The sequence below is a fragment of the Copidosoma floridanum genome, unplaced genomic scaffold (genome assembly GCF_036245765.1).
Source record: "Copidosoma floridanum isolate Cflo_tuat_1 unplaced genomic scaffold, Cflo_Japanese_pri ptg000011l, whole genome shotgun sequence".
In the NCBI taxonomy this organism is placed as follows: Eukaryota; Metazoa; Arthropoda; class Insecta; order Hymenoptera; family Encyrtidae; genus Copidosoma; species Copidosoma floridanum.
The window spans coordinates 3,787,509-3,801,073 of NW_028321888.1; the positions used below are offsets into that span (position 1 = coordinate 3,787,509).

A 13,565-nucleotide genomic window follows, 5' to 3' on the forward strand; every position below is an offset into this window, starting at 1 on the left:
CCGATAAAAGTTGTTTTTTTGTTTTTTAACTACTTGATAAATTTTTTTGTGTGCAAAATAGTCTTTATAAATATTCGTCAAAAATAAATAAAACTCCTGCTCTAATTTAATATTATTCAACTTCTTTATATTTCTTAATAATTGCGATATAATTAGTGAATCCAAATAAATTGACTGAAACTTACTGCTCTGAATGTTAACGTCTACAGCAGTAACAGTACTAAATTTTTAAACTAAAGTAGTCACTAATAAAAGGATGAATTTTCTATTTAAAAAAAAATTTTAACACGTTTATCAAAAACTGTTGACTTTTCTTTTGATGTCGTTATAACATATTAAAATATTTTCACAGGCTCTTATGTACATGTCGTAGCCAAGTGTTTATTTTCAATAATAAGATGAAAAATTTTCCACACAACTTAACATTCATCGCAGATAGTCGAAATCAAACGTAATCATTAAATCATTATCCTTCTGCTGCTGTAGGCTTGCGCGCCAAATTTATCGAGTACATAAGTCTTTTTTCTTTACTAGAAATTCAAATTTACAGACAGAAATTATCTGTTACTTTTTAAATAATTTAATTATTTTCATTCATATTTTTTTTATGCTCCTGTGCAAATTGTACCGAAATTGGTATGGCTCATTGCCCTACCATGTTTTTTTTGAACCATGAGCGAGGATCTGATTTAGATTATAATGAAGAAAAAAAATTAAAATTGAAATGAAATGATTATTACAAAGTAGCAGTTGTAGTTCTCGAAAAAATAAAATAAAAATTTTCAGAGTCTACAGATAATATGAGCAAATACCTCGATTTGATGAAAATCAAGACTGGGCTGAAAAAAAATTCTTTGTACAGTTCTCGAGCCCAACAGGAAACGTGACCACTTTCGGACAAAAAAAATGTCAGCAATAGGTTTAAAAAGTGGTCAAAATGGCCAAAACAGATTTTTTGTTTATACCGGAAAATCTGTAATTTAGATAAAAAAAAGTTCTGCATGGAAAAGATGCGCAATTTCAAGACGAACAAAATGAGCCCTGGTGGACTTAAAACGGCCTTGCCATTTTTCTGCAAATTACCAAAAAGAGCTGATTCCACCCTGTTTATCTGTAGTTTGTAACTGGCGTTGTAATTATTATTTTGACTTCAAATTTTAACAGAACATGGGGTTTGTGATTCTTAAGAACCCTAAAAATTTTTGCAAAAAGGTCTTTCTGAAAAAAAGCTCTAAAAAACTTGTTAGACCATGTAGAGCCATTATTCTCTCTTAATAAGAAGTTAATCTAACACTGGTAAAATTTTTGTATCCATAAATTTTTCGTAAGTATCAAAAAAATGTATCGGAAAATAGTATTTTTTCGCAAAGTACTAGTCACTGGATTAGCACGGCGCGCGGCGCTGCAAGGAAGAGGGCGTGGCCTTCATTTGCGGCGAAATTGGATCTTTTTGGCAATTTGCGAAAAAACGGCACAACCAATGTAGGTCCGCCAGGGCTGATTTTGTTCGTCTTGAAATTGTGTATCTTTTTTATGCGGAACGTATTTTTTTTTGAATTACAGCTTTTCCAGTAGAAGCAAAAAACGTGTTCTACACATCTTTACTATTTGCTTGGACCTATTACTGATATTTTTTTTGTCCAAAAGTAATAACGTTTGTTGTTGGGCTCGAGATCTATACAAAGATATTTTTTGTAGCCCAGTCTGGATTTCTCTGTCAAAAATCTAGTTTGCTCACACTAAGAGAATCGAGAGAGAATACAGCTGTTTACTTTTGTTCCTGATTTTTGAAGTCGTAATAACTTCATCAGAGAGTTAGGTTGCAGTGAGAGAAAAGCTTGAGCAGAGAAAATATTAGAAAAAAATAGTGGCGTTCTGTCAATACTACCTAAACGAAAAGGTTATTCTCTTTCAAAAGAATTGATGGTTTTAGTTAAGAATTTTCATGAAAGGGGCGGTATAAGTTGATTAACACCAGGTATGAAAGATTTCTATCCATCAAGCAGAAAAAGGGTGAACGAAACCATGCTCAGCAAAAATTACTGCTTGAAAATATGAATGAAATTTATGGCTTATTTAAAAAAAGTATAGTGATTACGAAGAAGGTTATACTGAATTTCTACAACTACGACCATTACACTACGTTTTAGCTGGATCTAGTGGTACACACAATGTACGCGCATGTGCATATCATGAAAATTTTAAACTAATTCTTTAAGCTATAGATGTAGAGCGTTTCTTGCAGAATACTGAACTACTTCTTAAAAATTATTACGACAGTACTTAAGAAGAAGTGTGCAGTATCTCTATTATAATATGTTTCTTAGGTCCCAATGTGTCAACGTTACGTCCACATTTTGTTGAATGTTTTAAAAAACATAATATTTTTGAAATCGAATATAAGTCGTGTTTTTAAACGAAGCGATTAACTATCACCATACAGACTATGAATTGTCATGATTTTGTTGACTTCTTAGGAGAAAAACTATGAAAACTCAAAAATCAGGATTATTTTGTTTCGAAACAATCACTCTCAATGTATGAACTAAAAAAGATTTTAAAGGAAGGGATTTTGTTGTAACTTAAGATTTTTCAAAATATTATGCATTTGTTATACATAATTTAACCCAATCATTTCGTAGGAACAATAACGAAGCTTCCATTTTTACAATTGTAATTTATTAAAAAAAACAAAACAAAAACAAAAACATGAGTTCAAACGCATAAGTATTACTGATATTGCCGATAACCTTAATTATAATGCAATTTCTGTGTGTAGGTATCAAAAAGTTGTTATGAATTAATTAAAATTCAAGTTTCTGGTAAAATAAGTTTTTATATAACTCATGGGGCCAGTAAACATTTCGAAAATAAGGGCAATTTTAAAAACATACTTTTCCTCAAAAAAGATTTTAAAATTAAATGTAAACGATATTTTTTTGCTACTGCCCATATAAAGGTCGTGTGTGACGGTATTGGAGCCAACTTGAAGAGAGGTGTAAGACGTGCTAGTCTTAAAATTTTCCTTATAACCCAATTTTAACAGCAGAAAACTTTTACGACTGGGCAAGGAAGTATTGAAAGGAAACAAAAGTTCTTTATTTCAGTAAAGAGTCTTACAAAAAATGTGAAAATAAACTCAAATTTCGATTTGATAAAGCGACATTAATACCCAGTACTTTGTAATTTCATGCTGTCATTACAATCAACGATAAAACATTGAAATTAAAAAAACCATCTATGAGCTCTGAGTATCATTTTTTTCCTAAACAAAATAATAAAACCAAAAAGCCTACATCTAAAACTTAAAAACAATAGAAAATATTTGTTTACAGAGCATTTCCAAATTAATAACATTTATAGTTTACTTGAGCAAAGCGCGGCGGCGCAGTGCTACCAGGGCTCGGCACGCGTTCGAACAGCCGAACGTCTACTTTTTGATACCGTTATACTCGACTTTTTTAGTGAGAGCCCCCTGTGCAAAAAGGCGTTTTTTAATGTAAAAAAAAACTTTATCTTTCTATCCATCCTATTAAAGAGAATATAAAAATTTTCTTTTTCGAGATGTAGCAAAATTTGTTTTTTTGTTTTTTTTTTCAGTGAGAATTCAATTTTTTAAAAAAACTAACCAGAATTTTAGTTAAGCTGACTAAAAAGTATGCAGAAATTTCTATTTGCAACATTTTTTAAGATAGAAATCAGACCGAGAAAATGAGCTAAAAACAGTGACTTTTAGCACTCGCACCGCGGGCCTGGGACGTTTTGCATGAAGAATAAAAATTGATCTTTCGAACAAACCCGTATTGGTCATGAAGAGTTAGAATAACTCTTGTGATATTTATTAGATTGCGTGGAACAGAGCAGCCTTAAAGAAAAAATCACGAAACACACTGATTCAAAAGAAATAATTATTAGTGACTTTAGTAAATAAGACGATTGCAATAAGACGATTCCAAGATTTAGGCTTGGGAGCAAATTAGATGCCTTTGATCGCTCAATATAAAATTAAAAATAATTAAATTATGTATCTAAATGGCGAGATGTGACAAATGAACGATTTTGATACTTTTCTCTTTGAGATTACCTTAACTCACTCACACATTCTTCAGATTAACAATATCAAATATGCTTTACTTATAATTACTTAATTACGATGCGATAAGATCCCTCATGCATTAAAAATACACGAGATAATAATTCTGACTTAGTCTTTAAACTAACAACACTAACTAGTAATTTAATCAACACCCTTCTATTATAGAAAAAACAATACAAAGTTAACTGAATATTTTTATTTATTAATATTAAATACTCGTATATTGCAACAAAATATAAAAAGAAACTTAATGTGGAACCCCTGAATAATGCTCAAAAATTTATGTAAAGTAAAATACTGATCTTTGAAATCGTTCTTTCTCACTGGACTTACTTCAAAAGAAAAGAAAAAATCAAGTGTCTTGTGCTTATTTTAACACAGCACGTTAACAAGCTTATCGCATTTTGATTGTGGGAACAAGTAAGAAATCATCAAAATTAATTACAAAATGGTAAAAGGAGAGCACCACATTAAGACAGCTGGAATTAAATGAAATCCGCACACGGACTTACAACTAACCACAAAACTTGAAAAATTTTATATATGCTTACAATATAACAGCTGGCACGCATACAAAGGCACTATTTGTGTATACTATATACTAAACTAAGCTATAAACTATATACTAAATACTATAGTATAAACTATATACTAAATTAAGCTATTCTGAAATTTGTTCTTCTGTGGTAAAGAAACACTTGTGCTATCTCCACTTGATAGAACAATACTTCAGCCAACTTACTTCTTCCTTTTATAGCAAAAAACATTCTACTACCTATTTTTACTCTAAATTCTACTATCTCCTGGCTCACCTATCATCTCTTACATGACTAGCCACCCTTACCACTTTTTTCGCTTTTTCTCGGCGTCACTTCGTGCGCCTACCAGTGGATTCTACCATCCCATCTTGGCACATACACTATCGCAGATACCCTGAGACCCTGCAATGTGTTCCCTTAAATTTTTCTAATGCAATTCAGAAAAAATGAATAACTATGTTTGCATATATGCATGACAAATTTCAACTAGTAGGTATTTATTTGTTGGTATTACTTACTTTTTCTGGAGGTAAGTTGGTTCTACCCATTGCTGTAGATTCAATCCATGTATCAAGAGTATCGCAGGCAACTCTTAAGTCACTTTCATTGAATTCATAGTACTTGGCCCATCCTAGAGGAACGTACCTCAAGCGCTCTTGTACAATGGCATGAAACCATGCTAATAGAAAATACAACCTTGCTCGTTCATTCGGAGGCTTCATCATACGGGAGGCTGGAACAGTACTAAATGTTCGTAGCAAGTTTGCTCTAATTCCAGGTGGCGGTTCGAATACAAATATTCTTCCAGCTCTAAGTAAATTAACAGGGACCTTAGAATTAATTTCCATCGTGAGAAATAGTCTAAAGTTATAATGAGGTTGTAAGCTGTGAAGTTTTTTTTCTAGTTGTACAAGCCATTGTGGAGCTAAATGGACATTCTTTAGTAAAACCCATCTTCCAGCTTTGACAGCTGTGTTGATAGCTCTCTCAGCTTGATTAAAACCTTCAGCAGAACCAATTGCTATACTAGCAATTGGTTTACCTAATTCTGCTGCTAAGTCGTCTACTCGGCTTGATGCATCAAAACCAGGAACAGAACACAGCAAAGCTGGGATGGATGATTTTAATTCATTCTCTACGACATTTGCAAAATCTAACTCAGTTTCCGCAGCATTCGTAAATAATTCTCCCAACGTAGAAGCTACTACTATAGATGCCGCAGCAATAACTCGATCCGGCCTGAAAGATGTTTTAAATATCAAATGTGATTACTTCAATAAACGATGCAAAATATTTTGTATTTTAATTACAATTATCATTCACAACGTTTTTAATAGTTAAAAGACTTAAAAATAAACACTATAAAATATGTAAAACGTTCAGAACCTCATTATAAAACACGACTTGCTTCCATTATCGTAATTAAGGACAGTAAATTATAGAAAAGAAAGTAATTCTTGTATCGGAGTCTTAAAGCTGCATATGTAATTGGAAAAAAGCACTACTGGTTTAAGTAGCACTATACATCAAATAATTTTTGATGTTTTCTACAGCACAAGTATTCCCGTGTATGCCACGTGATTTATTCATTGTAACACAAAAAAGGCCAAATTCTCAGCGAAACAAGCTTAAGCAGTCATACGGTAATATCATGTAAGAAAATATTAAGATTGTTTTCAGGCATTGTCAGTAAATTAAGTCCTAGGAAACCGAAAAAAATCATCCATAAAAATTTTAAATGTAATCAGTTAGTTTTTTTGAATTATAAGTGTACCTTCGGAGGTTTTTCCATCGGAGGCCCATCAATAAAGTTAGCATCATTTAAAAAAAAAATATCGATACGATAAAGTTGATGGCAAATAAAAAAAGTCCTTCATTTTAACGTAAGGCTATAGGTAAAGTATGCACAAAACGATAGCTGCAATCTGGGAATGATTTTTACTAAGAAAGATGATCTAGTTGTCTGACGGGAACTTTACATTAGGAGCATATACCATGGTTACATATACTTGAAAAATAAGAAGGGAAATTAGAAAAATGAAAAAGGTTACAAGAAAATAGGGGTAGGATCCATAGGAATTTAAAAATAGGTATGGAATCCATAACAACAGAATAAGCAATTTTGCAGGCACATCTGTTAAAACCAGTAAAAAATTCCCTTTGATGGATAACATATGCACCCGTGGGGTTTCACCCCTTTAATCACCACGCATCCACTTCTGACTATCAGACGATGATTCAACAGTTCGCAATAACTTTTTCATTTTTACTTTACTACGCCTTGAAAAATGATATGATTTTCTGTTGGGTTGAAAAAAATTGTTCGTAATTTTTTCAATAGAGTTCTTCACCATCTTTATTACAGTTAAATGTGAGATTTTTTATTGCACATAAGACTTTTTTCAATTTTATATAAAATAAACGTATAAGACACCCTAATTCTAATAAAATTGCGACACTTAGCTAAGGATGGCTAAAAGAAATAAGTTCCAAAAAAAATATTTAAAAAAATTAAGTCTGGACGCTACTATCTTTTCGATTCTGACTTGTAAAAAAATTTATTATTTGCAAATTGTTTAATGATAAATTGTTCAGTGTTGGTCAAGAAGACAACAGGTAATTCAAGGCAGATAGGTGATACATCAATGGAAGTACGCACTCAGATTGTATTAAAATGGTTAGTTGAAAGAGGCTCATAAGCGTTCATAAAAGATTTTTAAACAAAAAAAGTGCACTGAAGGTAATATTTTCGCAAGCTACCCCAGTTAAAAAAAAAAAAAGTCGTTCTACAACCCACCCAAGCCGAAATATTGATAATTTTTCAACCATCAGCGGTTTTGAGCGTGCGGTATCAGATTCAGCGTCAGCCACGTGCAAGCAGCCGCAGAGGTGGGGGTTCCCCCGAGCTTCAGTTGGGACAGTCACGACACAAGTAACCTTCACTTCCGCATTGTGTTTTCGATGGAAATCGACAGTTGGTAAGTATCAAATATTTCTTTCCTTAAAATATAAGTATTAAAAAGTAACACGTCTAAACTTCAACTCTCTATGTTAAGTTGTAAAGCCGTGAGAATTAAAGCAAAAATTATCTCGGCTTCTGGGGATCGTCAGGCATCTTTTTTTTAATTAAGAAAAAAATTCAACCTTTTGATGAAAAAGGTCTTGTAGAAATTACACTTAAATTGTTGACGATATTTAAATTTGCAATTAAACATTTTTTTTGCAGCTCATTTTACTATCAATTTATTGCGAAAATTAAATTAATTTTATAAGAGATATTTAGTTCAACTCTTCATGAACAACATGAGCTCCCGTTGGACACTGTAGGATGCTATCATGCTAAAGAATTTTCAAAAAACTGTTTTGTTTATAAATAATTGCAATTGTACGAAAATGGTTAAACGTACAATATCCAGATTTGGAGAAGTTGTAGTGCCATACAAGAGCTTTGATTTCTTTGTATATTTAGACGTTTTAGACTTATTGTTTATTAGTTGAAAAAAAAATTTTTTTAAATCAGTTATTTGATTGTTAACCACCATGGCTCGTTTTGTAGGTCTTTTGAATACCTACATTTTTGATGAAAGGTGTTTTTTTAATAAATCCAACAATAAAAATGCTACCATCAGAAAAGTCCTTTTCCATACCATTATTGGGCTGAAAAACAACTATGCAAATAAATTCAGCTGACTAAAATAATTTATGATTGATACTGACGTGTCTTTTTTTCTGGTCTATCAAATACAACAAAAATAAGAACAGAAAATAAAGGTAGAATAAAAGTTTTTATACCGTAAATAACTGTAAATACAAAAATTCATTCTTATTTTTATTATTACTATTTATTTTCTACAGAGAACAATTTTATTCAAGTCATAGCATTTTTCTTGACTACTAACAAATCTCAACATCGATGTTATGACACAATTGGCTTGTATTCGAAGAAATTAGTATTGTCTCATGATCCATTTATCTCTCATCATAGAAATGAAAAAAAAAGAATAGAACGAATTTCTTAAATTGAACGTGATCGTAATTTAAATATAAAAAATATTTATTGGAGACATACTTGAAATTTTGACAAAATGAGGATTAAATAATCAATTTAGTTTTTGTGAATTTACTTTCATAAGGCTTTAAATTATACGTGATATTATTACGGACTCTATTCAAATAACACATAAATGCGTATATTAAAAAGAAAATTATTTGCAAGTCATGTTATGACATAATAAGATGAATTGTTGGTGTCTCTTTTGTGATAATGCAATGATTTTAACGCGCATCTAAACAAAAATTGAAATATGTGAAGGACGTCAGATTCAGTTCTGCGGAGACTTAGTGCAAGTATTCTTTTGTAACTAGAGTTTTTTTTTACAATTTTTTTTAATTCTTTATAAAGTTACCTTTACAAATTTCATATGTAATGACAATTCGTCCGAAACAGAATTTTAAGAAAGCTGTTCAAAAAAATTTTTAGATTTAAGTTGTTTCATCATAAACATTTTTCATTGAATCGAAATCTTTTTTTTACTGTAAACTGCATATAGGCTAGGTTATAGCGGAAGATGGCCTAAAGCGGGTAGGCACTTGTGTACTGGCACACAAAATGCAAAGAGGAGGAGTGTATATGTCGAGGTTACCCGAGTACCTCCAAGTTCCGCTTAGTTTTAAACAAGCCGTTACACAGTGGTAGGGTGGGGCACTACCGTCACCCATTCTGTTTTCGATAATTATGGAAAAACTATTATATACATAATAATGTATAAACATCAATCACTTATTTAAAAGTCTTGAGAATACATTGCAGAGTTAAAAACGTTAATTATATTGAAACTTTAATAATACTGAGCAAAATCACTGACTCTTTACGTGGGGTACAGCTCGTCATGGTGGGGTATTATTTGCCTTAGGGTGGGGCACAGTTGTCCTTAGGAACATGAGACAAGATTTAAAATTTGCACAAAGCGCCAAACTATCTATTAAAAAATACTAATTTTTTTCTATTAATATATTTTTTCCATGCATGCAGCACATATGTAATAGTAAAGCTTTTTAAATTTTCAACATTTTAATTCAATTGAAATAAAAAAATGTATACTTTGTTGTGAAATTAGATTAATTGTATTATAAAAATAAAGTTTAAATTATAATAGACTGCAAGTTTAATCCTTATTAAAAATTCTTTGGATTAGTGAGTGATAAGGCATCATTGTGTATCTGTATATTTTGAACATTACCATGACCATTACCATTGTCAACAAAACAGAATCCTAACCTATAAGGCTGAGATTATGACTGTCACTTTGCTACTGCTGTGGCTGCTAGTAAAGAACTGTGCCCTCCTGCAGGTGGCAAACTGTGCCCCTTTTAACGCTTTTTTTCTAATTATAAATAACTTTGTAAATAGTCATGCTAAAATTCCAAAAAAATTTGACAAAGCATTTAGGCAATAAAACTTTTAATCCTATATGATATAATCGATACAGAAGTAAAATTCATTACTTGGCTGGTACAGAAAAACTCTTGTCCGACGATTATTTCTGGCTCAAAATTTTAATCTCCTGTTTTAAAAAGTTAATGAAGATTTTTCGTTTAATTTCTGAGGACGTGTTAAGTAAACGTCGTAGAAATGAATTTCTAACAGAATTGACATTGAAATATGTCTTATCGATAAAAAAAAAATCAGGATGACGAAGTCTCCCACCTGACAGCTAGTAACCCACCCTCCCCTATAAAGTAATTACACGGAATGTTTGAAGAATCAATAATTTGATTTAAAAAATAAGAGGTATATATTTTTTGATCAGTCAAAAACGAATACACTTATTGTATTGTTGATAATTTTCAGTCAATTTGAGCCCAATAAAGTTTAAATTAAGCTCAAGCATTGGCGTTTTGTTTTGAACTTTTTTAAGTTAGCATTACTTAATCAAAAAACTTGTAGGTGTCCAATTCACTATGATATAATTTGTTGTTGATTTTTTTGTATTTTTTTAATGTGAATTGTGTGAATAGTAATTGTGAGTGAAAAACAAAGCGATTTATGTCCTAAATAAGGTGATTGAATTAGATTAAAATTACTAATTAAATGAGTAAACAAAGCATATTTAATAATGCATTATTCTCATGAGCATATTTTAATATTCTAATTATCTAAACAGATAACCCACTTTAGGCCCCAGGGAAAAGCGGTTTTTTAAAGGCTTCTTATTTTTCAAAATAGATTATAAATTAATAGACAATGAACCAATATAAATTATTTATTTTCTACTTCTATGTGCCCTCTATCCAAAAAAAAAGAATTGATCATTATCATCATACAAATACTAAATTTTCTGGGCTTTGAATGTTTACCAACCCACTTTAGGCCACCGTCCCTTGTAAGGAAGGTTAAATAAAACCTTAATAATATAACCTACATACATTATTAAAAAATAAAAAGGAATTCCTCTGTTCTCGTAGTAAAAAGGCTTACTAGCAAGATCGACTGTTTAAATATTCTATAAAATTAATCTTTGTTTTCTTGATTAAATATAATAGTATCATTTCTTATTATTTTGCAGGATTATCAATACAAATAATAAAAATATTTAGAATTTAAGAAAAAAAATTATTGCGCCCAAACACTACATCATTAACAGCGTTAAATTTTCAAAAAAATTTTTACAGAAACGATCATTCTAACAAATTATCACTTTAAATAAAATTTACCAAACAAAAACCAGTGGACAGTGGGTGCTTGGGTACTTAAATATGAGTTTATACTTGTATGAAATCATATGGCAGATTAATATAATAATGAATATAAACATATCTTCTAAAAAACGATATTGTGTACGAAGGTGGTGCAGTTGTCGTTGGAATGAGTATACCTACAATAATTGGATATGGTTTCAATTAATATTTTAATATTAAATAAATGAACAATTATAAACAATATCTTATGGCACAATACAAACTAATCAATATGTATGCTGATCAGTACAAGACTATGAGCTTTCATCGAATCTTTCTATAATTTCAAAACAACTTCCTACCACCTACGCTGATTACATCTTTAACATCACGCTCATATATGTCACGTACGCTCACACTCATTCCTAGTCCATCTTTGATACCCAAATTATAATTGTACCTAAAAGGTTAAAAAAAACCATCATATAGAAATGCTTTCTTCAATAGGGTAGTGTTACAAGCCAGCAAAGGTCCCTTGAGGACGTTTATTACACATAGATTTTTTGAAAAGTACTATTCAAACATTCAATATATACTCAAAAAATTATAAAAATACCCTCAAAAAATTGCGGCTCATTCAACTGTACTTTTTTTTCATATATGTTTTCTTTTAAAAAATTTTAATTCAACATGTAACCTTACAGAAAAATCATCAAGAGGAAAAACATCAAATCAGGAAGAGTTGTCTTTATACGATCTGTAGAAACCTCCTAATTTTTTTTGTATGAAACATTACTTTTAAATACACCTACTAAATTTTGAAATGGATCCAAAAGTTGTTTTTTCTAATAACACAAGAAAGAAGGGGTCAAGTATGCGCAAAAGCGTGTGTGTAAGTACATCCGTATGAGAAAAATAATTGCCAGCGTTGCTGTATAAATTTGCGCTCCTCTCACCTCTCTAAACTTTTCCCCCACTAACTGCAATGAATGTTTTATAAGTCAAAAAATCACCTTCATTACGATTGGAAAAATTGTAAAAGAATAAAATGCAAAAAAAAAGAAACCAATCAATGTATTCATAAAATACAGAAAAAATGTCAACATTATCAATCAGTTACAAATTATACCATAACAAGAAGTAATTAATCTCCAAATCGGGGAGGTTCAACTTTTTTTTCCAAGAATTAGTTAAAGAAACAGAAGCGGGGTAAAGGGGAGTAACATGCAATATCCACTTCGGTTACATATTTTCTCAAGGTCACGAATCTGAAATCATTATGATTATTGATTGAAACTTTCATGTAAACAAGCCAATTCCAGTATAACTCCAAAAAATATAGTTATATAAGTACTGCAAGTAAGAGTGCAATTTTGATTATATTCTCAAAAAAAATTACAAGGTGCTTAGCAGAATATTTAATCTGTCAAAGTGAAGGAACAAAATGATTTTATTTTACATTTATGTAAGTAGAAGGTAAGAAAAAATTGTGGGGCTAATAAAATCAAATAAAAGTATCAAGCAAATTTAATAACAAAACTGCATAGTTTATCTCATAATGAGGATGGAGAAAGGGGGTAGAAAGGGTATTACAAAGCATTAAGAGTGTGGGCTAAATAGAAACTTTAATCTAATTTGATAATGGATAAAGCGAAACAGATTTAACAATAACTGAGAAGAGTCAAAGTCGATTAAGTTTAAGCATAAAATGGTAAAGAAGAAAATTTAACCAAAATAAATAAAACACAAACTAAAATAGTTTTACCTCATACTGACTGAGGCTAAAAAGATGGATCAAGGAATATTACAAAGAATCAAGAGTGGCTAAGACAAGTTAGATATGATTATTTGAGAACTTAACTAAATTCAATAACAGGCAAACTTAAATACTTTTAAATTATATTGAGCAGGCTAAAGGATCTGAAAGTATAAGAAAGGCTAAGGAGGAGTAGCACAAGGACAATTTAAAATTACTGTGTAATGTTAGTATGTATAAAATAGAGGGCTATACCTTCGTGAGCGCCAACTCCTAGGTACCACTTAGAAAATAACAATATATGCTTTCGTAAAAATCGACATGATTTAGGTTTATTCTGTATGTTTTTAAAACTTTTTTATTATTCATTTATAAATTATGTTTTTTTCTATTACTCCACTTAAAAACGTTAAATAAAATAGACATAAATACACCCAAAATTTAAGAATAAGATTTGTCCTACAAAAAGACTTAGAAAAGAAAATATCTTGCTTAT

At 30.7% G+C, this 13,565-nt stretch overlaps 1 protein-coding gene across 3 annotated transcripts in view; it reads right to left on the reverse strand.

Annotated features, from left to right (window-relative positions):
- The window catches only part of Dhc64C (dynein heavy chain, cytoplasmic), an 897,235-nt gene that overhangs the window by 135,473 nt on the left and 748,197 nt on the right, over positions 1-13,565 (reverse strand). For all 3 annotated transcript variants that reach the window (XM_089590008.1, XM_089590007.1, XM_089590009.1), the window contains one exon: positions 5,154-5,874. In XM_089590008.1, coding sequence (XP_089446134.1) covers positions 5,154-5,874 — 721 coding nt within the window. The remainder of the gene's footprint in view (positions 1-5,153; positions 5,875-13,565) is intronic.